Here is a 25,555-nt window from a genome sequence, read left to right as displayed (position 1 = left end):
CACCACACACGAAGCTGTGTGTGACCTCGCAGAGTTATAGCAATATGCAGACCCCCATGGTATCTGCGGACTTTCTTTTTATCGTTTACAGTGGTGATCCAGAATGAAAATGGGAAGAATTTTTTCTGCTTGGGATTGAACACGGGGTACTAGTTTTTATTCAGAATTTGTGTTCTGCAGAATCCCTGGTAATATGACATGTACATACAGTATATGGATCAAATAAACATAATAAGTAGTGATTAAAGACTAAAAATCCTAAATATTCAAAAATATCCTCCATCCTTTAGAACTGCTAACACAGTATGAGCACCTAAATCAGCATATGCCGTGTTATCCTCCAGTTAGACCGAGGAAGAGACAAAGCAACACCCTTTTAGCATCTAATCTGAGACTGCTGTATTTAAAACCACCATGTTTCAATATCCCGCAATATGCCGCTCTCGTACCTTGAGTCCTATGTTTTCTGAGGCGCCAGAACACAATCAGAGTGACTAAGTGCCCCAACACCCCCAAGTGGGTCCTAGGGGGCTGGGAGGCATTTGTTGGGACAGATAGGAATTAGGCAGTGGGGATGAGGGGATGATTGTGGGGCTGTGCTGACAGGTGGGCCTTTACTGGCGAGAGGGTGTGCGCTGGTGTGGGGGCTGCAGGGACATAAAAGAAAAACAAAAAAAGGACGTTCCAAGCAGAAATTCCTGCCCGAAGCTATTACTGAAAGACTTCTGGTCCGCTTCTCTTGATCTCTTTGTCTGCTTTCAAAACACATGCCTGTCTGATGCTTTCTATACAATCAGATTACTTATCGCATTACAAAATATGTACTTTCTTTTCCAAAGCCCAGCATTAAAAGAACAAACGATCTTGTCTGTATTTTCTTGATCCAAGTGTTTCTGTTAATCAATGTTAGTTATCTCCACCCATTAAGTTAGGCCTCTTTCTGTGTCAAATAAGCAGGAGGGGGAAAAAAAGCTCTATTGTGTTTCTGTGGCTTATCTGAAGCACCTTCGGGACTCATTCCATCGAAATGTAACATCTACTTGACGTTGTCACGCAGGATAGACTCGTTATCTTGATTCTTGGCAGATAACTCAGGAGCGTCTACCTTTCTCTTCCTCTGTTTGATAGTCCAAAAGCACCTCTGTGATTATTACAACACCCTTCAGCAGTGTTACTACTACATATCTTGAAGCAGCAAATGATGACTGTGTTGGGTAGGGCTGCAACCAACAATTATGTTCATTGTTATTTGATATGTTAATTATTTGCTCGATAAACTCGAGACAGTTTTTGGGCCAGGAAAATGTCAGAAAACGTTGATCAGGGTTTTCCAAAGGTCAATATGACATTCCCAAATGTCTCAAATGGGTTTTCCATACCTCAAAGATATTCAGTTTGCCAAATATCCACATTTAAGAAGCTGGGATTGGAGAATTTGTAATGACTCAAACCGATTAATCGTGTTATCAAAATAGTGGACGATTAATTGAATACATGACTTATCCATTAATTGATTCTTCTTTTTTTTAAATCAATGCTGAAGACCTTTCTTTTTGATGTTGCCTTTCTTTAAATGATTAATCGTGTCTTATACTGAAGTAGATTTGTGTTGAATCTGTATGACAATCAGCAAGGGTAATTAAATGCTCTTTAATGTTTAATTTCTTACTCTGTAATGTAACTTTTATTTTCATATTTTATTTTGACTGGTTTTACATGCTCTTCAATGTTTAATTTCTTGTACTCCACGGCAACTTTTCTTATTTTAATCTTTTTATGTAAAGCACTTTCAATTACCCTATGTGCTATACAAATAAAGCTGCCCTTGCCTTTACAGATCTAGTGTCAAGATTAAGATCATAAAAGTCCTATCTTTATTTTTGACAACAATAACAAACATACATCATCACATCGGGATAGATCTGATAGCAGGTGGTCAATCTGAAATAGCCGAGACAGACACACACGGCTGTCCCTCACGCGTGGACAAAGTGAAAGGTTTTAAATAAAATACACCCTTTAGAAGTCTCCTCTGCTTCTTCACGTACATCAGATGTCGTGATTGACAGGAGAAACACCTTCTGAAGGAAGTGAGCGGGGACTGGGGGGTGACATTTCACTACTCAACCCCTGCCCTCAGCCACTTCTATCTACATACCATGAAATAAAGGGAAATATACAAGGCAGGCGACCTCACTCGCAGTCCAATCAGTCACAATGTAGACAGGTTTAAATATGGAATACAATCTGTGCTGGAGTAAAAGGTTACTCTAAACGTGTGTGTGTCCGTCCTGTTTGAAACACAACAACATTGCACACTGTGTGTTTGCCAAAAAACTCACTGGCGGTCAGCCGCCAGACACACAGACCGACACAGTTAGACACAGACACACACACACGCCACAGCAACCCCACTCTGTGGAACCTACCAGGTATGATCTTCATCTAAAGAGACGGTAAAGGGAGTTAGAGGAGGACGAGGGTGAGGAGGAAGAAGAGAGCTTTAGCGTACAGAGCGGGAATGAAGAGGACAGGAGAAGCTCCCGTTTGTTTGCCCTGATCTGCCTCGTCTCTCCCTTGTGTTGGAGTATTTTGACAGGCTGCGCCTGCTGCTCGGATCCGTCAGCCTGCTCTCCTGTGGGCAGGGGAGGAGGGACGGCACGGCATGGCAGGGGGCGAGGGGGGGGCGGGTGGCAGTGTGTGTGGGGGGGACGCAGGCAGGAGCTGACTGAGGGTTATAAATATCCACAAGAGCCAGATGACCACACAGTGTCACAGTTAGAAACTGATGGAAGAGCTGTGGCAGGACACTTGGCTACACTCGGCCCCTCGAGACACCCAGTACAAACACAGCTCTCTCTCTCTCTCTCTCTCTCTCTCTCTCTCTCTCTCTCTCTCTCTCTGATAATGAGGCTTATTTTGTAATATTAAGTCACAACTCTCAGCCAAAGAAACTGATCTCAACATATGCTAGAGACATAACATTGTGAGCACATATAGAAGTAGACCTATCAATTTCATACAGCAAGAAACATGGAGTTCCTACAGTAATGTTATGCAGTCATACATCTGTAATCAAATGATTTCGGCACTTCTAATTTCTGTTGATCTAGGAATTTCCGCTTATTCTTCTGTTCCTCTCAAGATGCAACACTTCTAACTAGGGCTGGCTGAAAATAATCAATTCTCCATTTAAAATCAATTCATAAAATCAATCTCTTAATACAAGCCTTTTCATAAAGGATGTATTTTGGGGGGTCAATTCTTGATTTAAAATGAATCGGGTGTATTACTAAAACATATTTGGGGGCTGCTTCTTGCTTGAACAATTTCAGGCATAAGTTCTCTGAAAATCAATTTTTTTATCTAAGCAAAATTGGTATTGCAACTACAAAAATACTGAATCGGGACCTTGTAAATCTGATGCCCAGCACTACTTATAACGAGTGTTCACTTAATGTCTGACATTTAATCTGTAAATGAGATGGCTTGAGCAAGATATCTTAATATAGGAAAAAGCACTGGCGGTTACACTAAGTGGACAGAAATAGCAACAAAGCCGGTAAATAAGAAAACAGAGACAGATGTAAAATTATCAAATCATAAAGCCACACAGAGTTTATTGATGGACAGAATGTTGTTGATTGTTGGGGTCACAGCAATACTCAACATCCCCCAAATATAGTAGCTCCTAATAGATGTCAATTGCCGTGTTGGCAACTGCTTCCATTTCTCTTTGTCGTAATGCTGAAAGCAATTCCACCCAGTGTCTGGAGAGCAGAGCTGGGATTGTCTACTCTCGTGGACACTGTAGATGGATGCCCTGTGTGAAACAGAGGCCGCTATACTGGGAAACCACGGGGGGGGGGGCCTTACAGAGGATCGCAAGGAATCCTCCGTGATCCTCCTTATGTGCCTAAACAGACTGAGCCTCTCGCACACATCTTTCATGTTAGGACACATAGCTGAAAGGTATTCTAAGCTCGCGTCCATAAAGGGGAATACGTCTTATGTCACATCTACAGCCCTACACTTATGTAGCTCCATTCTGTAAACACTCCTCTACTTAAATGTGTAATTTTGACTAAGCAGGTGGTGAAGTCTCTCTGCATGAAGGTCAAATTTAAGGCTAAACACCCTACAGACTGCAGCTATTCCACTAAGTCGCTCTCAAAACTGAAGTTAAGTTAGTCATGAGCCCCTGTAATAAGGCCCAACGTGTACCCTGGGAGATGACTAACATCCTAACCATCTCAGCCAAACCCTCCATATGTTCCACATGGAATCAATCCCCTCTGTTTCTGGGGTTTGGACTTCAGTTAGTTTACTCTTATGCAGCTAGAACAGACTTCTGATTCTGCGTCACTGTCCAGTCTCATCATGTTGCAATGGACTGCTGTTACATTTGATATCAAACATTTGCCAAGGTGCCACATCGAACTGGCAACTGGGACTCCTGTGAGGGAAGATCAACACACACACGGCCCAGGAGAAAAAATAAATGTGTTGGTAGTTTGTTATACTGTCTACTCACGTCTGCAGCATTTGATTTTTCCAAAAGTGTCACAGGTAGAAATGATCTGATGATCTATTTTATATTATATTTTAATAATGACTTAACAAAAAGACAGTTTCATTTTGGATCTGTAGCACAGACAGCTGCACAATATACCCTTTATACATATATATAAATAAATAGTGGTTTTAAAAGAATTTAAAAAGGATATATTGAGCTTTAATCCTTAATAAAAATAAAAGAGAATCTATTGTGTTTTGAGCCTTGTATACATAAAGGATCAAAGCACAATAGCTCCAGTATATATATATATATATATATATATATATATATATATATATATATAAAGGATATACTGTACAGCCTTAGACTATGCCAGGGCTGAAAATACAGATCCACAATGATATAGTGGTTGTAAAAAATTAAAAAAGGATATATTGCAGCTAAGGACTTTGCTATGAGCAAAACATCGCTGGTGGTCAACGAGTCAAACCAGCAGCACCAGACTTAAGCTGCCTACTCACAACACAGGCTTTCTAGATAGCATCAGACTGAACATTCATTGTGGCGCCCTATTCATTTATTTTTTCCTTTCTCTCATCAAAAAGGTCAGTCATAACTCAAGCTCTCAGATTTTGTCTGGGTGAGTCATAACATAAAAATGATGTGCCACTAGGGCTGGGCGACATGGAGAAAATCAAGAGTCCTGATATTTTTGACCAAAAACCTCATTTGTATATATCATACATACCATATTGTGGGTTGACTATTGGTGCTTTCACAAAGAATTTACACACTGAGATTTTTAATAAAATAATCCTTAGTAATGGGGATATAATGACTAAGTAGGAAAAGGCAAATAATAGAACAGTTACAACAGTCTGGTAGGTTCAGAAAGTGGCATCACTTTACTGCAATGCAGCCTTTAAAACCAGGAAAAGACACCACTTATGCCACATTACCATGTTACCATATCCAAAATCTAAGACAGTATCTAGTCTCATATCAAGATATTGATATAGTATTGATGTATTGCCCAGCCCTATGTGTCACCATAATGAAAGGCACAACGCTGCAGCGTACTCTAGCTCTTCATTTAACCAATCACACAAGTATGCATCGGGCATGATTTCAGAGATGAACAACATGGAGGGCCTCAGTGCCAGGTCTGGCATGTGCTCCAGTCTAATTGCCCCTGGTGCCGCCATGTGTCGGCAGACTTGAAACAGCTTCTCGAGAGTGTCCATTGTACACAGCACGCACAGCACCCTCCATTCAAGAAATGTCAAAGTGTCTCCCTTGCAATTTAAACCAGCAAAAAGAGGCCTTGTTTTGAAAGCAACATTTTTGTGGCGCAAGTCCATTTTCCCCAAAACTTTCCTTCTCCCTGGTTTCCACATCACTGATGCAATGAAAGCCAGACAGAAAGTGAAGCAAGACAAAAGCAGACATACCTTAACTGCAACTATATGCCGGGGTGTAACTGCTGATTAGCCAATCAAATGTGCCTATTTGATTGGCTAACATACCAAGAACACCACACTCAGCACTGAAAATTGTATCTCTGTAAACCACTACCCTCTCTTAACACTACTGTACTGAGGTGAAATCAAAGGTAAACTGCTTTGGTAACAGTGCATAAAGCTGGCGAACTGCTTTGGCAACAGTGGAGATATCCTGCTCCTACAAAGGTTCAAAAACAAAAACAAAACAAGGCTCGTCCATTACACTTGGAGCTCATCAAAACTGACTTTAGTGTCATGTGGTCTGTGTGACAGATGACAATGTTTGGTAATGGACAGCAGATGTCAGCAGTGGGTCACCCAACACTGTGGTCATCTGATAGACTGGCACTGCATAGTCACTCCATAATTAAAAGCAGAATGGAAATAGTTGTGAAGGTTCCCAGTTCCAATTATCAGCTTCTTTTTTAGATTCTAAAGTTTACAGCAATACATTAAAAAGAAGCTCTGTTTATGATTAGTTACATGTGCTGTTTACTTTAAATGAGAGTCGTAAATTACGTTGTGTCAAAGCATGCAAATGCAAAAGGGACTTTTTTTTTTCCTGTTGAGTGCAACAGATAAAATGCAAAAAGCCATGGTGCTTATTGAGTCCAGATCTGCTGTCACGTGTGGAACCACTCAAACACACCCTGTGCATTGGGAGCAAGCTATTCCAACTTCCTGACTCTTTGTCCGTTGCTCACACCCACAAAAGACAACGCCCATGTGGAGTCTTTGACATCATATTATTTCAATTTTCAAAGTTGTGGAACATTAGGCATCATCCAAAACCTTGAGTCACATGAACATACTTCAACATCATGATTCATAAGTTTCACTTCACTAGTACCAACCACAGCATCAAGTGGCAACTGTTTTGAAGGCACTCTGTAACAGTTTTTTATTTTTTATTTTTTTACTGGAATGTTTTTCCCACAGATCCAGCAAAGGAGGGCCAGCATATGCTACTGTTATCCCATACATAACTCCCATATCCTACGCATACCAGTGCATAATGGTATGCAAGGGGCGTATTTATCTCCTTTACTAGACAGGCTGAGAAGAGAACAACAAAAAAACACCCCAGAACTGAAAACAGTGCCAAGAACACACTTACTGGAGCAAAGAGGAGAAAATGCTTCATAAAGTGCCACACCTCCACTAAGTCTGGCTTTAACTTACGCACAAGTATCTCTACAGGGAACAGGCGAGGCTGAATCTCATCAAACAGCCCCACCTTGTTGGAATGACTGCAGGTCTGCAGGATCTCATTTGGCAAACACTGCAGTAAGAAATGGCTCCAGAGATTACTGCTTTCACTGACACATGTGGAGAGTTTAAATAAAATAAATAAAAAAATGTTAAGCATGGTATTCCACACTCAAAAAAAGTGTGATTTTTGTGTTTATTATTGTAATAATCATTGCCACTGCCACATGCTCTGCATGTAAACCGCCTGGCAAATTATAGCTAAGATATACTGTACTTAATGCTAAAGTATAGTTTATAACTGTTATAGCTGTGACCTGTGATTCTGTGCATCATAATGCCTGTGTGAAATCTGAAAGGTTGTGCTATGACAGTGTTACTAATACTTCTATTAGTTCTATCTATTTTAACACACAGATAATTAAATCACATCCACATCTCAACTGGCTCTTCTCACCAGCTCACTGAAACTGTTCCTTAAGAGCGTGCCTCTTGTCCACATCATAAAATAAAGGCAGAGCTCTATAACATGCATCTTTAAGCCATGAACTGTAATCAAATCACCCCAAATAACACTTTGGCAGAGACGCTGGAGCCAGGAAATTACAGTATGGCAACGTTCTTTGGAGTATGTATAACTATAAGAGCATGACAATGTGGAGAAGCAACAAACGAGCTGTCATCAAATTCTTTACCTAAGACCTCCCACGCTTCAAAGAAAGGTGGGAGTCTAGATCCGAGAGCAATTGCATCACATGCACAGCGAGAGTAGGACAAGGTAGCAAGTAGATGAATTGGCACACATGCAAACATACCTTCAATGAAGTTAGGCCATGACTTCTCCTCTGGCTCGGCCAGTGAGTGGTCCCACTCTTCCTCAGGTGAGGCTCCTTTCACCCTGGCCTCAGACAGCCCTGACAAAAGTGCCCGCTCTATGGCAATTTGTTCCAGAACATCCAGGTCCAGTTCTCCTTCCTCCTCACGCTGTGCAGGTGGAGGAGGGGACTGCACCCCAGTTGCCTCAGGACTAATAACCTGCTTCACCTCAACTATCTCTTCCACCACTACAATTTTTCTCTTCATGGCGGCCTCGTCTGTGTCGGGGCTTACAGACTCACAGGTGTCCACCAGGTGAAGCTGGACGGACTGGGCAGTGGCAGGTGTGGCAGTGGCAGAGGGTGTGTCCTCCTCCAAGTCCCTCTTCTTCTCTTCCTCCTGCTTCAAGGCCTCAGAAACAGAGAGCCTTTTCTCTGTGCAGTGCTCTGCTGCCTGACTGGCTAAATGTTGTGCAACTCTGGGAGGCTCCTCTTGCTTGTCAAGGGGGCTGGCCTGTGCCGGAGCTACAGCTGCCTGCTCTACTGCTGCTGCTGACGCTAATTCTCCGGCTGCGGGTGCTTCCCTCGCAGTGGAGGATGTTTTTGGTTTCGGAACCTCCCGCTTGATTTTTTCTGCAGAGGATAGTGCTGGCTCCACCTCCCCTTTGTCTGCTGGGGCCTCACAGAGCACAGCTGCTGCCCGCCTGGTTTCCTCCTTGCACATTCTTTCAGGAGTCATCTTTGGAGAAACAGTCAGTTCTGTCACTTCAGAGGTCGTAACACAGTCACCTTTAAGTGCGGCCTTTGGCAATGGTGTCATGTTGTTGGATAATAACTCCTCTGCTTCAGGCTTGGTGTTTAGGGTGTCTAACACTGCTGCATGTTTCTTCCCTCTCCCTTTCTTCTTACCCTTTGACGACTCCTCTCCAGCTTGCCCTTTGTTTGTTAGGGATTTAGTCTCAATTGTGGGTTTCTGAGATCCTGGCGCTAACACGGGGCTTTTCTCTTCAGGTTTTGGACTCGCTTGTATGAGCTCCACTTCAGTTATTTTCTGCACCGTCACTCTTTCCACTTTAGACACAGTCATCTCCTCAGATTTCACTGGCTCCGTTTGGGGCATTTTAGCATGTAACTTGTCCTTGGAGCAAATTGGTTCATGTTTTATTTTGCTGACATTGCTGCCCTCTACCTTGTCTGGGAGCTCCACCGGGGGCACTGCTGGGATCTGATCTAACTGTAGTGATGCTACTTTAGAAACACTCTGCTCCTCAGTTTGTTTAGGGATTTCTATTATTGGCTTCTCATGAGTTTGCTTCTTTTCCCCCCCCCCATCTATACCTATTTTAGCCTGAGTCTTATTTCCTTCTATAGGTCCCTCAGTCTTCATGCTGGTACCCACAGTCAAGGGCTCTGAGGTAATCACTGGTGTGGGTGGGAGAGTTTTTTCAGCCACCTCTTCAGCGGGCTTGTCTTTACAGGGTTTCTCCTTCTTGGACTTAGAGTCAGGCAGTTCCTCAGCATTGACACTTTTGGGTATCTCAAGTGGGGACTTCTTTTTCTTCCGTTTGGATTTCTCCTCAGCCACTTGTTTGGTTTCCATAACCTCCTCTGTGGTCCCAACGTTTTGACTGAGCTGAGGTGAAGAAGAGTCTTTTTGCGCTAATGTGGCGCCCTTTTCTGAGACCTTAGGGACCTCTTCTGGCACTATTTTCTCATCCTTCCAGACATGAGTAGTCACCTTAATGTTAGTTTTCTCCTGTTTTGTAATAGTCTCTGTAACCGTAGCTTCCCCCTTGATGGCTTTTGAGTCTTCAACATTGGCCATAGGTGCTGACACAGTCGTGGTACTAACAGTAGTTTTAACTTCAAGTATGGAGGACTCCACCCTAGTAGTTTTCGGGGGTGTTTCATCAGTTTTGGGCTTTGCGGAGAGATTCACCGAGGTCACTTTAGCATCAATGGACTTCTGAGTGACAGTTCCTTTGGCAGTTTTCTTGTCCTTCTCATGTTCTATTTTGGATTCAACATGGGTCTTCACCTCCACAGGTTTAACTGATTCCCCATTAACCTTTGCTCTGGTAATATTCTCTTCCTTGACATCTTTACGGACAGTGATGATCGTGGCAGAAGTGGTAGTGTCGGGGTCGCTCAGGAGTTTGGAGGTTTCCATTTTGATAACTGGCTGGGCCTTTGTGTTATCAGTTGCTGTTTTAGCTGAAGGCTTCACTTCTGCAGATCTAACTGCATTCACAATCACCGATTGTGTCTTCTCTTCCCTTACGTCTTTATTGGCAGGACTTGGGATGACAGGTGTGGAAGTGGCGTTGGCAGTAAGGAGTTTGGAGGTTTGCTGAGCACCAGCAACTGTGGTAGCTGCCTGGGCCTGAATGTTATCGGTTGTTGTTTCAGCTGTAGCCTTAATCTCTGCAGATTTAATTGGATCCACAATCACCTTTTGCGTCTTCACCTCTTTGAGTTCTGTAGCAGGAAGTGATGCGATCAATGAATTGCTTGTTACCATTTCCCGTGGCTTCATGGGAGCTTTTTCATCAGCCATCTTGAGCTTCTCTTTATTGGTTTTGGGAGTAGAAGGCTCAGCTTGAATCTTTGATGTCGCAGCACCTGCAGCCTCAGCAACAGCAGCCACAGTTAATGGTAGGGATGTTTTGGAGGACATTGATGTCACAGTGGTTAGTGACGCATCCTGTTTCCCCGCTGCTTTCTGACTCTGGACAGACACTGGTGCCTTCTCCTTTTGGACTTCAGATACTCTTCTTTTCTGGGATGTTGTCACTTGCTTCTCACTGATCACATCAGGCTGTTGATGAGAGACTGTTTTTACCCTGCTCTCCTCAATCATTGTTGCCTCACTTCTGAGGTTGTCCCCCCTCCTCGAGGAAGGCCTAGGCTGCTCCTCAACTTCCCATGCGGCTTTTGGTCGGACTGGTTCTGCAGCCAGCGGACGACCCCTAAACCTGGGTGTCCTATCAGTGTAGCTCTCTTTTTCTCCGGGACCCATCATCTTATGGCGGTAACCTTGACGCTCGGACAGAGACTCCTGGCTTTCAGATTCACCCCTGCGTCCTGGCTTAGGGACATAAGATGTAGGACCTTCCACAGATTGGACCCGTGCACGGTGGGAAACGGCCAGGGTGGCAGCTGGCTTCCTGATCCTCTGCAGGGATGCAGGGACAATCTCAGCAGGCAGGTGCAGGTAGTCACGCAGGTAAACAATGCCCTCATTAGACAGGTACCAATAGAAATGTCTCCAGGCAAACGTCTCCTTCACATAGCCCCGAGACTTAAGAGACCCCATGGCACGGATTACTTGTAGGTTGCTCACACCTTCTATCTCAGGGTGCTTGGTCTGAGGCCTCTTATCCTTCTTGGCCACCATGACACCATCTTTAAACAGGACCTCATAGATGGCCCTTAGCTCCCGCAGCGGCATTAGCATTCCAGCAACCATTGTCCTTTGTCAGTACACTCACAAATTAGAAATGAAACTAAACAACATGAAAGAAGGATAAATAAGGCAAGCTCACGTCTTCTTCTGTGAAAGAATCCAGTGGCAAAACCGGCTGTCACGTTCTTTTCAATTCAATTAGAAAGAAAATGGAAGAAGAAATACTTGTGAGCTCTGTTTCTTACTTTCTTTTCCTCTAGTTCTTGCTGATCCTTTGGATATTGTGAAGAAAAAGAGTATTCCTTAGTGAAATCTGACGTCAACAAAGTCAAAATTGTGCTGTCTCCCCCACTACTCTCAGCGTGGCTGGGAATGAACAGTCTCCGTTCTGCCGAGATGGCAATGACAGAATGGAAGGGACGGAGTGTGTGTGTGAGAGAGTGGGAGAGAGAGAGAGTGAAGCACACTTCTCAGTCCGGCTCCTCCTACCTTCTCTCTGTATTTCTTAGGGGAAAAAACAGCATGGAAAAAAATCCTCACTGAAGTAAATAATACAGCGGAGGGTAGAAAGTGAGAGAAAAAAGACGTATGCAATAAATTGATCAAAATAAAAATAGCGCAAAGTCAAATTACTGGAGCAACACACCTATGAAGTGCGTTTGAGCACATGCTCTGTAGCTCTGTGACTTTTTACGGAGACGCCCACCCCTATTCAAAAGCACACGCCTTCCATTTAATATACATTCACACCTCAAAACACACATTACCGACTGGCAGATACACACCCCTAGGCGTGTTACACACAGACCGGCCCACTAAATGAGCTGTTCTAAACAGGGATTGGTCTAAAGGAAGAAAGAGGGTCAACCAGTTGGCATACATCTATCCTACCCTGGGCATCAAATACAAGGTGTCTAGTTCCACACACTTCCCGATCAGATATCACTGAGGAGTTTCTCATCTCGTGTCACATAGTCTTGGTAATGTGTAAAGCAAAGGTGACATGTGAAGAAAGAATACATTAATCACCATAAATGGTCTCCAAGTTATGGAAAAGACAAAACAGGCATGATAGTTTAACTCACACACTGGTGCGACACAGAGAGAGAGAATCAAAATTAGTTCAATTCTATTCATGTGCTTGTTTGTTGGCTGGTCACCAAGTCACCAAATAAAGGAAATTACCTAAACTAATACGTGTTTCCCAGCTCATTAAAGTGATGCAACAGACTGTACATGCACTCTAAAGTTGTGCTGTTGCTTCAGACAGCTAACATTTGGGCTCCATGCCTCTATTTAGCTGGCCACCAAGAATCTGTCTTGCACAACTATATAAAGAGCTGTGCATTATAGCTAACCTTTTCCGCGCTCCCAAGAACATGATATCAGATTTCTATCCCTAGATCACTTCTCTCTTCTGTACATCTGTCTCCAGTTTGTCTCTCTGTGTCAGTGAGTGTCTACTCACAGCTGCCGTTCAAGTCAAACTTAAAGGAAAAGTGACTATTGTTGGATTCACAAATCCCACTGACAAGAAAAAGGATAAACTGGAGAGTAGAGTAAGCACACGCTACAGGTATCCAGTTGTGAAATAATAGCAGTGACGAAATGATGGATCCCGCCTGCTGTTTGAAAACCACACACTTTTATTTAATTTGCCATGGCAACAGTAACATGAAGTAAGCCAGTTCTGAGTGAACCACACATCCGTTTTCAGGGCTGTAGTAGAGCAGCAGACCATAAATCTGTTGTCCTGGACAGCTGGCCTACAATGCCATTTAGCAGACCTTTATTTGCAAAGACACTCTGCAATCTAAAACAAACCATCAGCACATTGTCAAGCTTTCGCCAGCAATCGAGAACATTTTAAAAATGATCTCAGAGCAAAATGATACGTATAATGCTTAACTTAAAGCCCAAAGCAAACATTAATATGAATAAGTTAATAATCATTTCTGGCAGTAGTTAACCACACTTATGTTTTTCACTATACATGTCATAAAAACAATACCTGTCACACAATAATTCTTTGTCAAGTCTGACTAGGGGTGTTGCCCAAGGCCATGTGTGTCCTCCACCTACAGAAGATATGCTCTCAAACATCCCTCATGGTGTTATATTACCTTTAGTGGTGAATGTTTGTTGAGTTAATGATTCAGCCTAAAGGCTTTTCGCTGGAGGAACAAAAGAATACTCAGGTGCATTGTACAAGAACGCCATTCCTCTGTATTACGAAACAAATGAGTTTTCATTGACATGTTGCCGTTTGCCTGACGGGGGTGGTGCCAGCAAGATAAAGCTGGCCATGTATGTGCATGTGGGAATCTGCATGCTCAGGCTTAAGTAAGTGTATATAACTGAGATGAAGAAGATTCTGAAGCATCGTATTACCCAACCTATTTTGTGGTACACTGCTGAATGTCTCTTTGGCAGATATGGGTCATGAAACACCATATACTGTAAGGAAGTATTCAAACAGAAAGAAAAAAAAATGCATTGCCAATCAACTCAATGATAGAGTATGCCAGTTAGCAATTTGTTAAAATTCAAGCCTGGAGCTATCTCATTTTCGGGTAGTATGCATCACCATGCATGGTGCGCTGCTCTCCTGGCCGCAGATCAGTGTGATTTCATGCACTGTTTAAGCACAAAGTGTTCAGTGAACTCCAAACTTCCCACAGCGACCTTATTCTGGCTTGAGTCCCGGTCCCTTCAACCATCCAAATATGAAATATGCCCACTCAAAGAGAAATACTGTATCGCGCCACCTGACAAACCCTGGCCATGAACATGGCGTTGCTGCTTTTTACTGTGACTGTTTCCAGTGACATTAGGGACATAACAACTGATCTGAAATAGACTTTCAGAAGGGAACGCTCACGCTAAAACTAATGGCTTCTAATCATTCAGTCTATAAACAGATGCAGCTGTAAATGGAAACATGATTTGATTGATTGAAGCAGATAAAGGAGTATAAAGACTTTGGGGAAAGAGTATCTAAATAGTTTCCTGGTTAAGGTGTCCACTTCTGCTACAATGTCTCAGAGCTCCTCAAGGCCCAGAATAGACTTGTCACCACCAATGGATGGTGGCTGGCGACTGGCCCACTGTAAAGGCCTGCTGTCCTGGGGTCTGGGGGGTGTGCACACGTGCCCTCCATTCTGATATCAGATCCGAGCCACTCCAGCCACTTCCAGGGAAGGCAAAGGTCAGCAGAGCTTTTAACTACTAATGTCCGCGCTTTAGAAGTTAGTGTGAAGTCAAACCTGTTGAAATTTAATAACATGTTAGAATGATGGGTCCTCCAACAAATGACACATGTAATTCTAGTGTAAAAGTTAGCTTCACACATGACAAACAAGTTATCACGGTTAATATTTAGGTTTCATTTAGCTTTTAATGCAGGGACAAATGCAGTAAGTACCTGCCATATGTCACTGACTGACTGATTGTAGGTGGTTGTAGGGAGGCCCTCAGTCTACAACAAATCATGACTTGCACTTTTGTACTTGTGACTACGCATTCTGCAATGCATGAGAGATCCCGTTTTATCTGGACGATCAATCTATTTGTATTTGAGAAGCTCGTCCCCCTGGCGGGGTATAGTTAGGCGAGTGACCCCTCAGTCGGGGACAGCTGTGACCCCCGACGGAGCCGACGCGTGTTAGAGCACATACACCTCCGACCCAGAAACCTGCTAAAGTTAGAGTTAGTTGTAAGCAGCTTCATATAGCAGCGGGGGTTGTCACCTCAATAATTATAGGCTTTCCCGGTAGTCTATTGTAACTGATTCAACTAATTATAAAACAATTGATTACATTTAACAGTCAAAATAATACAAAACATTGCAAAACAGAGCGAAAGTGCCTCCATAACCTAAAAGAGAACTATGGTGGGAAGTAAAAATTACTTTAAAATAAGTCACATTTTCTCTCTCTTCACTTTAAAGGTGCCCTGCCACATGTATTTCATTACTTTGTAATAATAGAAGTTCTACCATGGACTCTGTAACCTTTATTTGTGGAACAAATTGCCTTGGTTACCTTGTTTCAAGCTATTCTAGTGTGGTATAGAACGCTTGCAGGAAGACTTGATTTGTGCCAGTTCTCATTAATATTCATAAAGCTAAGCTTCGTGATTCTGATTGGCTAACAGCTAGACAATGAGAGCCTGGCTATCAACATTTTGTGAGGCAGGACACCTTTAAGAAATCTTACATAAATTTGTAGTAATATCACAAGTTAGCGGGTTTTAGTCTGGAGGGATAAAAGTAATTTGGATAAAAGCGTAGGCTAAATAAAATGTAACGTAATGGAAATACAACAGTTAAGACAGACTGTGGTACCTTTTCTCTGGAGCTAATATAAGACGGGACAGCATACCCATCATATGTGATCCACATGTGAACCACTTCTTTCTAAAAATATATATTAACAAAAATAGTAAAACATGTTCACGTCTTTCTAGCCATGCTAGGTCTGTGGGGCTTACGCTCCGTCTGCTGATATATCTCAACAACTGGATGGATTTGGTACAGAGGAGGGAAGAAGCTTCCTGACTTATGTGACCCCTTGACTTTCCCTCTGGTGCCACCAGTAGGTCAACTATCCGGGGGCTCAAAGACATTTCCCATTTGTCTACACTCTACTTTGTGTTTAGGGCTGATTAGCAAATGTTAGCATTCTAAAACACTAAATGAATTAACATGGTTAACATTGTACTTATAATCTACTCATATTTGTACTTAGGCACATTACTGAAGAATGTTGACGTTAGCATTTAGCTCACAGCAACACTCTGCCTCACAGAGCTGCTAGCATGGCATTAACCGTCGGTGCAGTTTAAAAACAGCGAATCTACATGATTTGTCATATTTTTGTGATATTATTTTCACATCATCATTTCAGATTTATAATTGGCCAGGGCCTAAAGATTTAGGGTGTTACATATTTCATATTCTACCAACTGTAACCCCTTTGGTAGAGGTTTTTTGTTTTGGGCTACACATATAGACTGGACTTGTTGTCTTGACAATCTTAACGTGGGGCGGCTGTGGCTCAGTGGTAGAGGTTGGAAGGTTGGTGGTTCGATCCCCGCCCCTGCAGTCATTGTCAAAGTGTCCTTGGGCAAGACACTGAACCCCGACTTGCCCCCGGTGCTGCGCATCGGAGTGTGTATGTGTGTTAGTGTTTATCTGATGAACAGTGTATGAATGTGTGTGAATGGTGAATGTTTCCTGTAGATGTAAAAGCAGTTGTTAAGACTGGAAAAGCGCTATATAAATACAGCACATTTACATTAACGTGCTGACTGACGGCATGTGAAGCCTTAATCCCACCCTCCAACAACTTTGACTGATATTTGTATGTGACAGCATGAACAACAGTGCCGATACATGCTTGTAAAGGCAGAGAAAGTAGCCTTTAGAATGCAAGAGGGTTCAAGCTGCAAAGATTAACCCCTGGCACTGAATAGTCCCTGGCCACTCCTTAGCGTAATTGGGATGAACATGTGGGGTTAAAGATTGACGATTTGTAGGGAATTCTGAGTCCAATGGATAGCCAAAGGGACAAGAGATAATTTGAAGGGTGGCCAGTACAAAACAAATACTCTATATACTGTCCCGGCAAACTAAAACCCACAAAAGTGTGTTAAACCACAGAAAGACCTCAGACAAAGAAGCACTATGTGTGTTATGAGCTGCTGGGCATAGAAGGAGTCTGAGAGGTGTTGTTGGCATTCCTCACACTGCTGGAAAAATAAATAATCAACTGTTCTTGGATGACTTAGGAAAAAAAAACAATGGGTAAATTACAGTAGAAAGAATCATTGCTTTTACTGTGTTCAGAGCTAAGGGGCAAGAACAATAGACACAGTAATGGTCTGAAATCAATCAAGACACTATAGCAACTCTTGTTGCTTTGCCAACACAAACTTTTTATGCCGTATAATTAACTTTGGAGTGATATATGGCTCTGTAAAAGCATTTATTTTGTAAAAATCAAGACCATGGAACTGTTTAAAAGTGGAGAAATACAAAATTGGGGTGGAAAGCTTAAGCTAAGCAACATAAAACTGTACTGACGTCACAAGTAGAATAGCCTACTCTTTGAGCTAAGGGGAAAAAAAGCCAACTGGTGGCTTTTGTTTCAACAGCATACGTATATATGCACACGGAAACTCTATAAACTGATGTGTGCTTGAGGTAAAAATGACAGGCCCTGCTTGTGTTCTCAACTCCACGAGTCACTAATCACACCGACTTCTCCTTTTCCAGAGTGGAAAGACATGAAGTCACAGATTATGCCTCCCTTCACCCTCATTACTGACCAAAAATAAGCAGGAGCACCATAAAAGACTGCCAAGTCTCTTTCATTCTTAGTCACTCTGTCTCCAACAAGCTGTCGGTCATGTGCTAGCGCTGGGGTCTCTACTGCATGTGTCAAGCCTTACAACGCCCCCTGCAGCCTGCAGCCCACCCATGAGGGGCAAAACAAGGACGAACAGCAGGAGCAGCAATGTGACAGATTTGCCAATGCGGAGCACTAGGAACATCATCATCCGTAGATAATAATGGATAATGTTCCTTGTGATTGATGCAGAGGATGCCAAATTATTCCTCTCTCCTAAATTCTACACCTATTATCCAGCACTTCCTGAAAGGGATACATGCAGTACAGTACAGCAGTCCAAAAAGCACAATATGTTTTTGCCATACTGACTAGACTAATAGAAATCAGCTTTTAGTGGGAGTTCTGCAAACAGCCAATGACTACAAAACCGCTTTGTGTTCTAAACAAGTTCCAGCAGTGAGATCTGGACACCAAATCCAAACCAGCCCTCGACTCTTGTTCTTTCTCCTGCGAGAGCCAGCTCAGCTAAATGGCAGCCAGGTTTAGAACAAGCATGCAGTGGATGCAGGATATATTACACCATTGAGAAGCTACAACAAGCTTAACTATGCCTACAATGTTGCACAACGTTCCATGATATGCACAACGCCCTATTTAACTCTCCCGATTACAAGGAAAAAAAATGAGTCCTCTACATGCATTCACATCTCTTCATGACACAAACATTCATTCCGACCAATGCTGTCAATCATCCCACCACCTCCTTTCCCTGTATCATGATCAATCCATGTACACCACTTACCTTTCTTTGGGCTGAGCCAGAACCGATCTCCAAGAAGATCTCCTCTGTCCATGCTGCTTTGATCTAAGATATTTCCCTAAGGGCTCAGTGGCTGCAACAAAACACAACCTTCTTTCTGCTTTCCGTACCCAATCAAAAACCCCACTTCTTCTCCTTTATTTTCCCTTTTGTGAAATCCACTGCCCATCCAGCGGAACAACATGGCATACAAGATGGGTCTAAAAGAGAGAAGGAATGGGAGTGGAGGGGAACATTCAGGGTAGGGAGGGTGTTTGCGACTAAAGAACAAGGGAATCTTTTCATCTCTGGCCCAAAATGCAGAGGGACATCTACACCATAAATCTGAGGGTCTTGCCAGACTGGACACATCCTCTCTGCTGCCCCGGATACCCTGCTCCATGTCCCATACATTCTAAGGCACCCAAACAACTGACTGGGAGATACACACTGGGTGTCTTGTTCAAGAAACATCGCAAATTACAGCCCCAGAGATTAAGATGAAGGGTGGACAGAAAAGAAAAGGGAGGACAAGTAAAAGTAGATAAAAAAGACAGAAGACAAAAGAACCAAGAGCTGGTCTTTAAAAGGCACTGCCAAGGCATCCAAAAGAAACCCAACAACAACTCTGGCTTTGTCTCTTGCATACTTATTCCGTGGTTTATCGGGAGCAATTAAGCTTTTTGTAAGTCGTAAAAGAAGTGTGAGTTAATCTTAGAACTGGAGACAAGTAGTAGTGAACCACAAAGAACACAGTGCAGAAATCCAATGCAAATTTCCTTTCAACGTGCAACATGTGTAACTACACATGAAGGGCTGTGAGATCATAGGTAACAGCTAACGCTGTAGGGTTTTTATCAGTTCTGGCTTGTTTCCAATCAGTGCAGTTGGCCCTGAACGGTACCACCAGGAGATAAAGCTCCGACTGAACAGGCATTTACTGCAGCACTTGGTCAGCTGTCAGAACATAATCCTTCTTTCAAAACATTTTTGATGGTTGATGGAAAATTGGCACAGGCGCTTGAAGAGGCTGTTTTTTTTACGTGATTCCAATGCAAGAGATAGATAGATAGATAGATAGATAGATAGATAGATAGATAGATAGATAGATAGATAGATAGATAGATAGATAGATAGATAGATAGATAGATAGATAGATAGATAGATAGATAGATGAGTGACAAAATCCACAGTCTTCATTCTGTGCACAATTTGCATGCAGCGAGTTCAGCTGAAACTCATAAGTATCTCCCACAATGACTTGTTATTCCTCATTCCCTCTTCATGTGCCTCCACTGATGCTCAATAAGGAAACACTGTCCAGGAAACACAACGAGATAAAGACAGATACCAGCTTTCTTTGGCTAACCCTCACTCATACGGCCAGACTCTGAATTTAATCTTCACATGCTTTGAAGGAGGAATGGGGAAGTTACACTATGTCCCACTTCTCACATTAAAAGGATTTGGTCATGGCCAGGAATTATCGACCAACAAACTGTTTTCAATGTACATACAGGCATTCAAATAAACTGTCAACCTGTTTTTTGAAGAACCAGGGATTTGAAATCCCGTTTAAATGTTGACCCTCACAAAATGGAGCTGGAGTTTGGCTGGCGAGGAGGGTATAAAATGGCTGTAGGGAGCGGCCTGCCAGGCAGTGCCAGTAGGGACCAGCCGGTGTGTGCCACACACAGAGACACAGACGTATGCCATGAATGGGAAAGCTCATTCATTCCTCTTTAACTGTGTTTTAAAAAAATCACAAATGAGGAAACATCTGCACCAATATGAAAATGTCACGAACAATGTAACAATGTCACATTTAAGGAATGAAAATTAAAAAAAAAAAGTATTCGAATATCTGCCAGATGAGTCATCGTCTGCAAACCACACATGGGTGTGGCCATGCAGGCCTTTGGTTTCTGTAGCAACGCAGCCCACAGGTTAGGCAAATACCATGTGCTGTCCACGGTTGAGGTCTCGGAAGAACTTGGGCTTACTGCTGCTGCCAAGGGCAACCAGCTATCAAACAACAAAACTTGACACAGGATCCGGACTCTGGTTTTCCTGCCTGGCTGCCACAATGTGTGGAACCTGAAGAGGCTGAGCTTTATTTTTAGATAGACATCCTGACGATCAGCCTCTAAGAGCATACACAAACAAACACAATACAGGTGACTCGTCATGCAGACAGACAGACACACACACGTGATGTATTATCCTCCACCTATAACCCCTCCATCCATTCTTTCTTTCCTCAGAGTGGAGATGAAATAATGACGGCACGGGCTGTTTCTTTCACAAAAGAAGGACAGTGTATAGTCTAGTTTCAGACAGAAGTGACTCATGATCCTTCTTCTCTGTAACTTTTAATAAACTGGTATTTCACTGAGCTGAACCAACCACAAGAGGGCTCTTGTAACTCCAACACGTGGGGATTTTTCATTTGCTAGAAAGTAGCGAGACTCAGTCTCAAAGCAGCTTTTGGGGAATCTGAAGTGCGTTTTGTCTGATGCAGAAAAAGCAAGACTTCACTTCTTGAAATCCTTCCATTCCAAGGGCCGAGAGGCCAAAACAGTGCACCGCCCTAGTATGTCAACCAAAATCAGACTTGAATGTGACAATCACTCTGCAGGAAATAAAAACTTTAAGTCACGAACACATTCCCTGTGCAAGTTTGTTCTCTTTCTACAAACAACTCTGCACTCCATGCACTTCAGGAATGCTCGGGCAGTCTAAATGACTAAAAAGTGTACCCAGCGTGTCCTTTCATGCAACAACGAGACATAAATATGCACCTATGTGCAGTGTTTTCCCTAGGTTTGTGGACAGGTTTAGATATTTGACAGAGGGTTTGGGGGTCCTCCTTCAAGAAAATGTTCAATTTTTTCACGTTAAAACTATGCAATTTCCCATCATTTTGGAACATTATTATTTCCAAAGCTGTGACTAAATTTAGAGAAAAGCTAGAGCTGATAATAAATAAAACACTCAAAAAGACAAAATTTACCAAAGTCGTCCACTGGGGACAAACTACAACCATTAGATTTGAGAAAAGTAATTTAGTCAATTGCTAAGATCACATTGATTTATCAATCATTCAGCTTAGTTGCTACCCCGGTAATCCAGAGTTCTCCTGAGAGCACAGTTTGAATTTGCTCAGTGAGTTACTCTGGCATCGAGTAATGCTGCTCATTAACTATGCCCTTGTAGCCGAGCTGCACCAATCACATCAGTGTATTTGATATAGGCGGGGCCAGAGGCGAGCTAAACAAATGACAACAGTTTAATCTACCAGATAACTCCGCTGGTAGCTAAGCATATGGGGCTCTGGATATGTCACCTCATGTGTTGTTATGATTGGTCGTAGTGTGATCCAATTACATGAAGTGAGATTTTCAAATGCACGCTTGGTACCGCCCCTTAAGATGGGCAACTTTCATAACTCAAAGACAGACCCTTAATCTTTCGGATTTGGGTCTGGATTTCCAGGCTACTTGGTCTTAAAATGGAATGGAAAACAACTTAAATGGCATGATACCGAGGCTGTTCTTGCAACCGAACCCCAATAACCATGAAAGATCATTTATCATGCAGGTACAAAGCTTCCCACAGTGGGTGGAGTAAGAATTGATTACTTTGCATTATTCACTTACATTAAGTTCTAATAATGCCCACAGGGCTGTTGTTTTGTTGCACATCATTGTCTGTGAGACTGGAACAAGTCCAAGGCACCAATGCTTGGAAATACTGCACCACACCCACCGCTGCTGGATTAATAAAATATCAGGTGTTCACTGTTGGAGAGCATGTTTAAAGTATAATACACTGGAAGGAATAATAAACACATATGCTAAGCCCCAGGATAGAGTTTCTCTTTAACTCAGATATGATCTAATCTTAGTTTATAAAGGCTTTTCATGTCCCGGGTCATAACCACACCTACGTATCAAGTGTCTTCACTGCAGCAAGAGATGGCATTTTTACTTTCCTTATTGCTCATTCTTATCAGCATGGCTGGACTGGCTCCACATCCTGTTTTTTCACTGTGACACCTACGACTACAACCCCTGCTTTATAGAGAGAATAAAAGTCCAAACAATGGGCAGATTTCCTTTCCAAAGTGTAATAAAAACCAGGGAGCGGGACGGGAGCTGCTCCAACACCGAACCACACAGTACAGTGCAGTCTTTTACCACTACTGGCACACAAAAAAAGCCTCAAAGAGCTCTTATATGAAAGCCCACAGAACAGGCACGGAGAGAGTTTATTAAGAGTTATAGAACAGTTTGTCCTAGAGAACGTGTGGCCCCTGTGGGGAAAAAAAGAGAAGAATATCAGGTTACTCCCCTGAAAACTCAGAGAGTTGCTTTATGTTTCTCCAACTTTGTCTTAATGCACATTCTCTCCATTCTTTCCTAATGAGTCCATCAATGAATGTACTGGTAAAAGGTTTGTGGCCAGTTGTGTGGCTTGCGAGCAATACACTCTTTAAGATGATTTTGTGAGGGGGGGGGGGGGGGGGGGGGGGGGGATATAGTTCTTTGTTTGTCAGGTTAGCTTAAGACAGGGAAGGGGAGAACGAGAGAGGGGGGATGACATGCATCAAAAGGCAACAGGTCGGGATCCAGGGCCGCTGCCGTGACGACTGAGCCTTGGTACGTGGGGTGTGTGCTGCAAGGAAATGAGAAATATCAGGGTATCAGATGAAGTTAATACGGGAATGTCCTTTGAATAAAAAGCCAACCAGGTGGATCGCCTTTAACAATGACCGACCTCGCTTTGTAAAGGTGTGTCATGGTCTCGGCGCTGGCAATTACTCACCCTTAGGTGAAGAAATGTGAGGATGCGGAGCCCGAAAAGCTGTGGCGGGGAGATGTCTTTACTATCACGTGAGCCTTCAGCCATTAGTCTTTGTTCCAATCCCCACACACAAACACACACACACGCATTTTTGCTTTTTGAGTAAAATTCAGAGTAACTGAGCTAGCAGTGTTTGCCCCCGCCCCACCCTTTCATCACACACACACACACACACCCCCACGCATTCATTTCAGCAACACCGTATGGTGTTCCTCTTCTTATCTACTGTTTTCACTCTACATTTACTGCACAGCAGATATCCACATACTGTAAGTATCCCCCCCCCCCAACAGAGTCTCAACGTCTCTTAAACCCTTGTGTTGTCCTTGGCCCCAACTGACCCATTACAAAGTGTTTTATATTTAAAATATGGATTTCTTTTAACCAAATTAATGGATGATTCCAAACAACATCCTCCAGTGAAGATTTTTTTTTTTTATGGTTTCAAAACAGTTTCCGGACTAAACATTGACATCTACCCATCTGTGATCCACTCAACATCCTCTGATCTTAACTATTAGTCAAGATAATTCATAATGTCTGCCTTTTTAACTAAAACCTTATGTGTAATTTGAGGTTTGTTGACCATGAATTCCAAGAATAACCCATTATTAAACCAGCTCAGGTTTTTTAAAAGCGCCAACAGCATGGAAAAAGTGGTAAATAAATCAGAAAAGCGACAAAAAACCTCGGAAAAGCACAAACAAATATTCATTTTCAAGTTTGATCTGGTAGGACTAGTTAATGATTAACGGGAAGATAACACCAGGGTTAAACATTGTAAGAAAACCTACTTTCCCTCAATGGGCCAGCCATTAGTCATCCATTCTGGGACACATGGGTTCTATAAGCTTAAAGCAAAACCGTGAAGTGACCAGCTCTCTTATGGGGACCAAGCTGCCGCCAGGTGTTACAGGCCCCGCCACTGAGGAACACGAGGGCCTGTGAGGCCAGGTCTTGACCCTCTAATTTATGAGATCTCTTTCAAGACAGCAAAACAAAACCTGAACTAGAAAGGCAACCCTGTCATTTGGACAGAAGTGACACTAAGGGACAAACACTCAACAGCCAGCTCTTTCATAAAGGCTTCAATTCATGCAGTACTTATTGGTTCAGATCAGCAGGCGTCCCGGACCGTCTTCCAACAATGAAACCAGAGAAGAAGAGACACTCACCTGAAACACAGACAGAGAGACAAACACTTAGTACAATCAGTACGAAATACAAAAATACATGAATAAGCTACACATTATATTACAAAATATAAAAATCTGCATGTAGTGCGTTCACTCTGCTACATCTCTTATGGACAAAGCAAGGATAGATAATAGACAAAAGAGAAACTGCTCTTCTAAGTGTGATGCATTAGCAGAGACAGAGCGCATTTTTCTCCACATGCTGAAACACTCAGGTTTTAAAGAGCGGAGTTACAAATTCATCATCATGCCCGAAGCTTTAGGTAAGTTTACATCTGCACAAAAGAGACAGCTAGAGAGAGAGAGAGAGAGAGAGAGAGAGGGGAGATTGTGATCTTGTGAATCCTGTTGTACGGAGGATTAAGCAAGAAAGATCCCTGGATATGGAGAACGCGTCCAGGAGGCAAGCTCAGGTTAACTGGCTAATATCACCATCTACTGGACAAGTGGAACAAAAGCAAGTTTAAGGGTTGAAAAGCATGCCATCCCATTCCAAAGTCCTCACCATACTACACGCCATTTCAAATTCCGTGCCTTCCAAATCATCCATACTCTTTCATGGTATACAAAACGATTAATGTGGACAAACTGAGACAGTGACTGATCATTTGCAAGACATCGTAATTAGTTGGTCAGTGTCTGGTTCCTCAAACACAGGCTCACTATAAGTGTGTAAGGGGAGCATTGGTCCTGAATATTCACAACCTGATCTGGTGTGTGTTGCCTTATTTTTTTTTCATCATCAAAACATTGACTAAATTGAAAGCAAGCTCTCATTTCCAATGAAGCCCTGATTGCATGGCATTTAAAACTAGAACATACACTCACCGGCCACTTTATTAGGTACACCTGTCCAACTGCTTGTTAACACTTAATTTCTAAGCAGCCAA

The 25,555-nt window shown here is 42.7% G+C and overlaps 1 protein-coding gene across 30 annotated transcripts in view; it reads right to left on the bottom strand.

Moving 5' to 3' along the window:
- The window catches only part of LOC117946383 (plectin-like), a 156,731-nt gene that overhangs the window by 65,156 nt on the left and 66,020 nt on the right, over positions 1 to 25,555 (bottom strand). For 8 of the 30 annotated variants that reach the window (XM_034874471.1, XM_034874469.1, XM_034874472.1 and 5 more), the window contains exon 1: positions 8,046 to 11,857. The exons of 15 other annotated variants lie outside the window; for them this stretch is intronic. In XM_034874471.1, the coding sequence (XP_034730362.1) occupies positions 8,046 to 11,514 (3,469 nt within the window). In that variant the 5' untranslated portion in view covers positions 11,515 to 11,857. Of the gene's footprint in view, positions 1 to 2,429; positions 2,638 to 8,045; positions 11,859 to 25,555 lie in introns of those variants that run through there. 7 more of the 30 variants (XM_034874499.1, XM_034874503.1, XM_034874500.1 and 4 more) reach the window with 3 other exon arrangements.

Source organism: Etheostoma cragini, chromosome 6 (assembly GCF_013103735.1).
Source record: "Etheostoma cragini isolate CJK2018 chromosome 6, CSU_Ecrag_1.0, whole genome shotgun sequence".
In the NCBI taxonomy this organism is placed as follows: domain Eukaryota; kingdom Metazoa; phylum Chordata; class Actinopteri; order Perciformes; family Percidae; genus Etheostoma; species Etheostoma cragini.
This window is presented reverse-complemented; position numbering and strand designations above follow the sequence as displayed.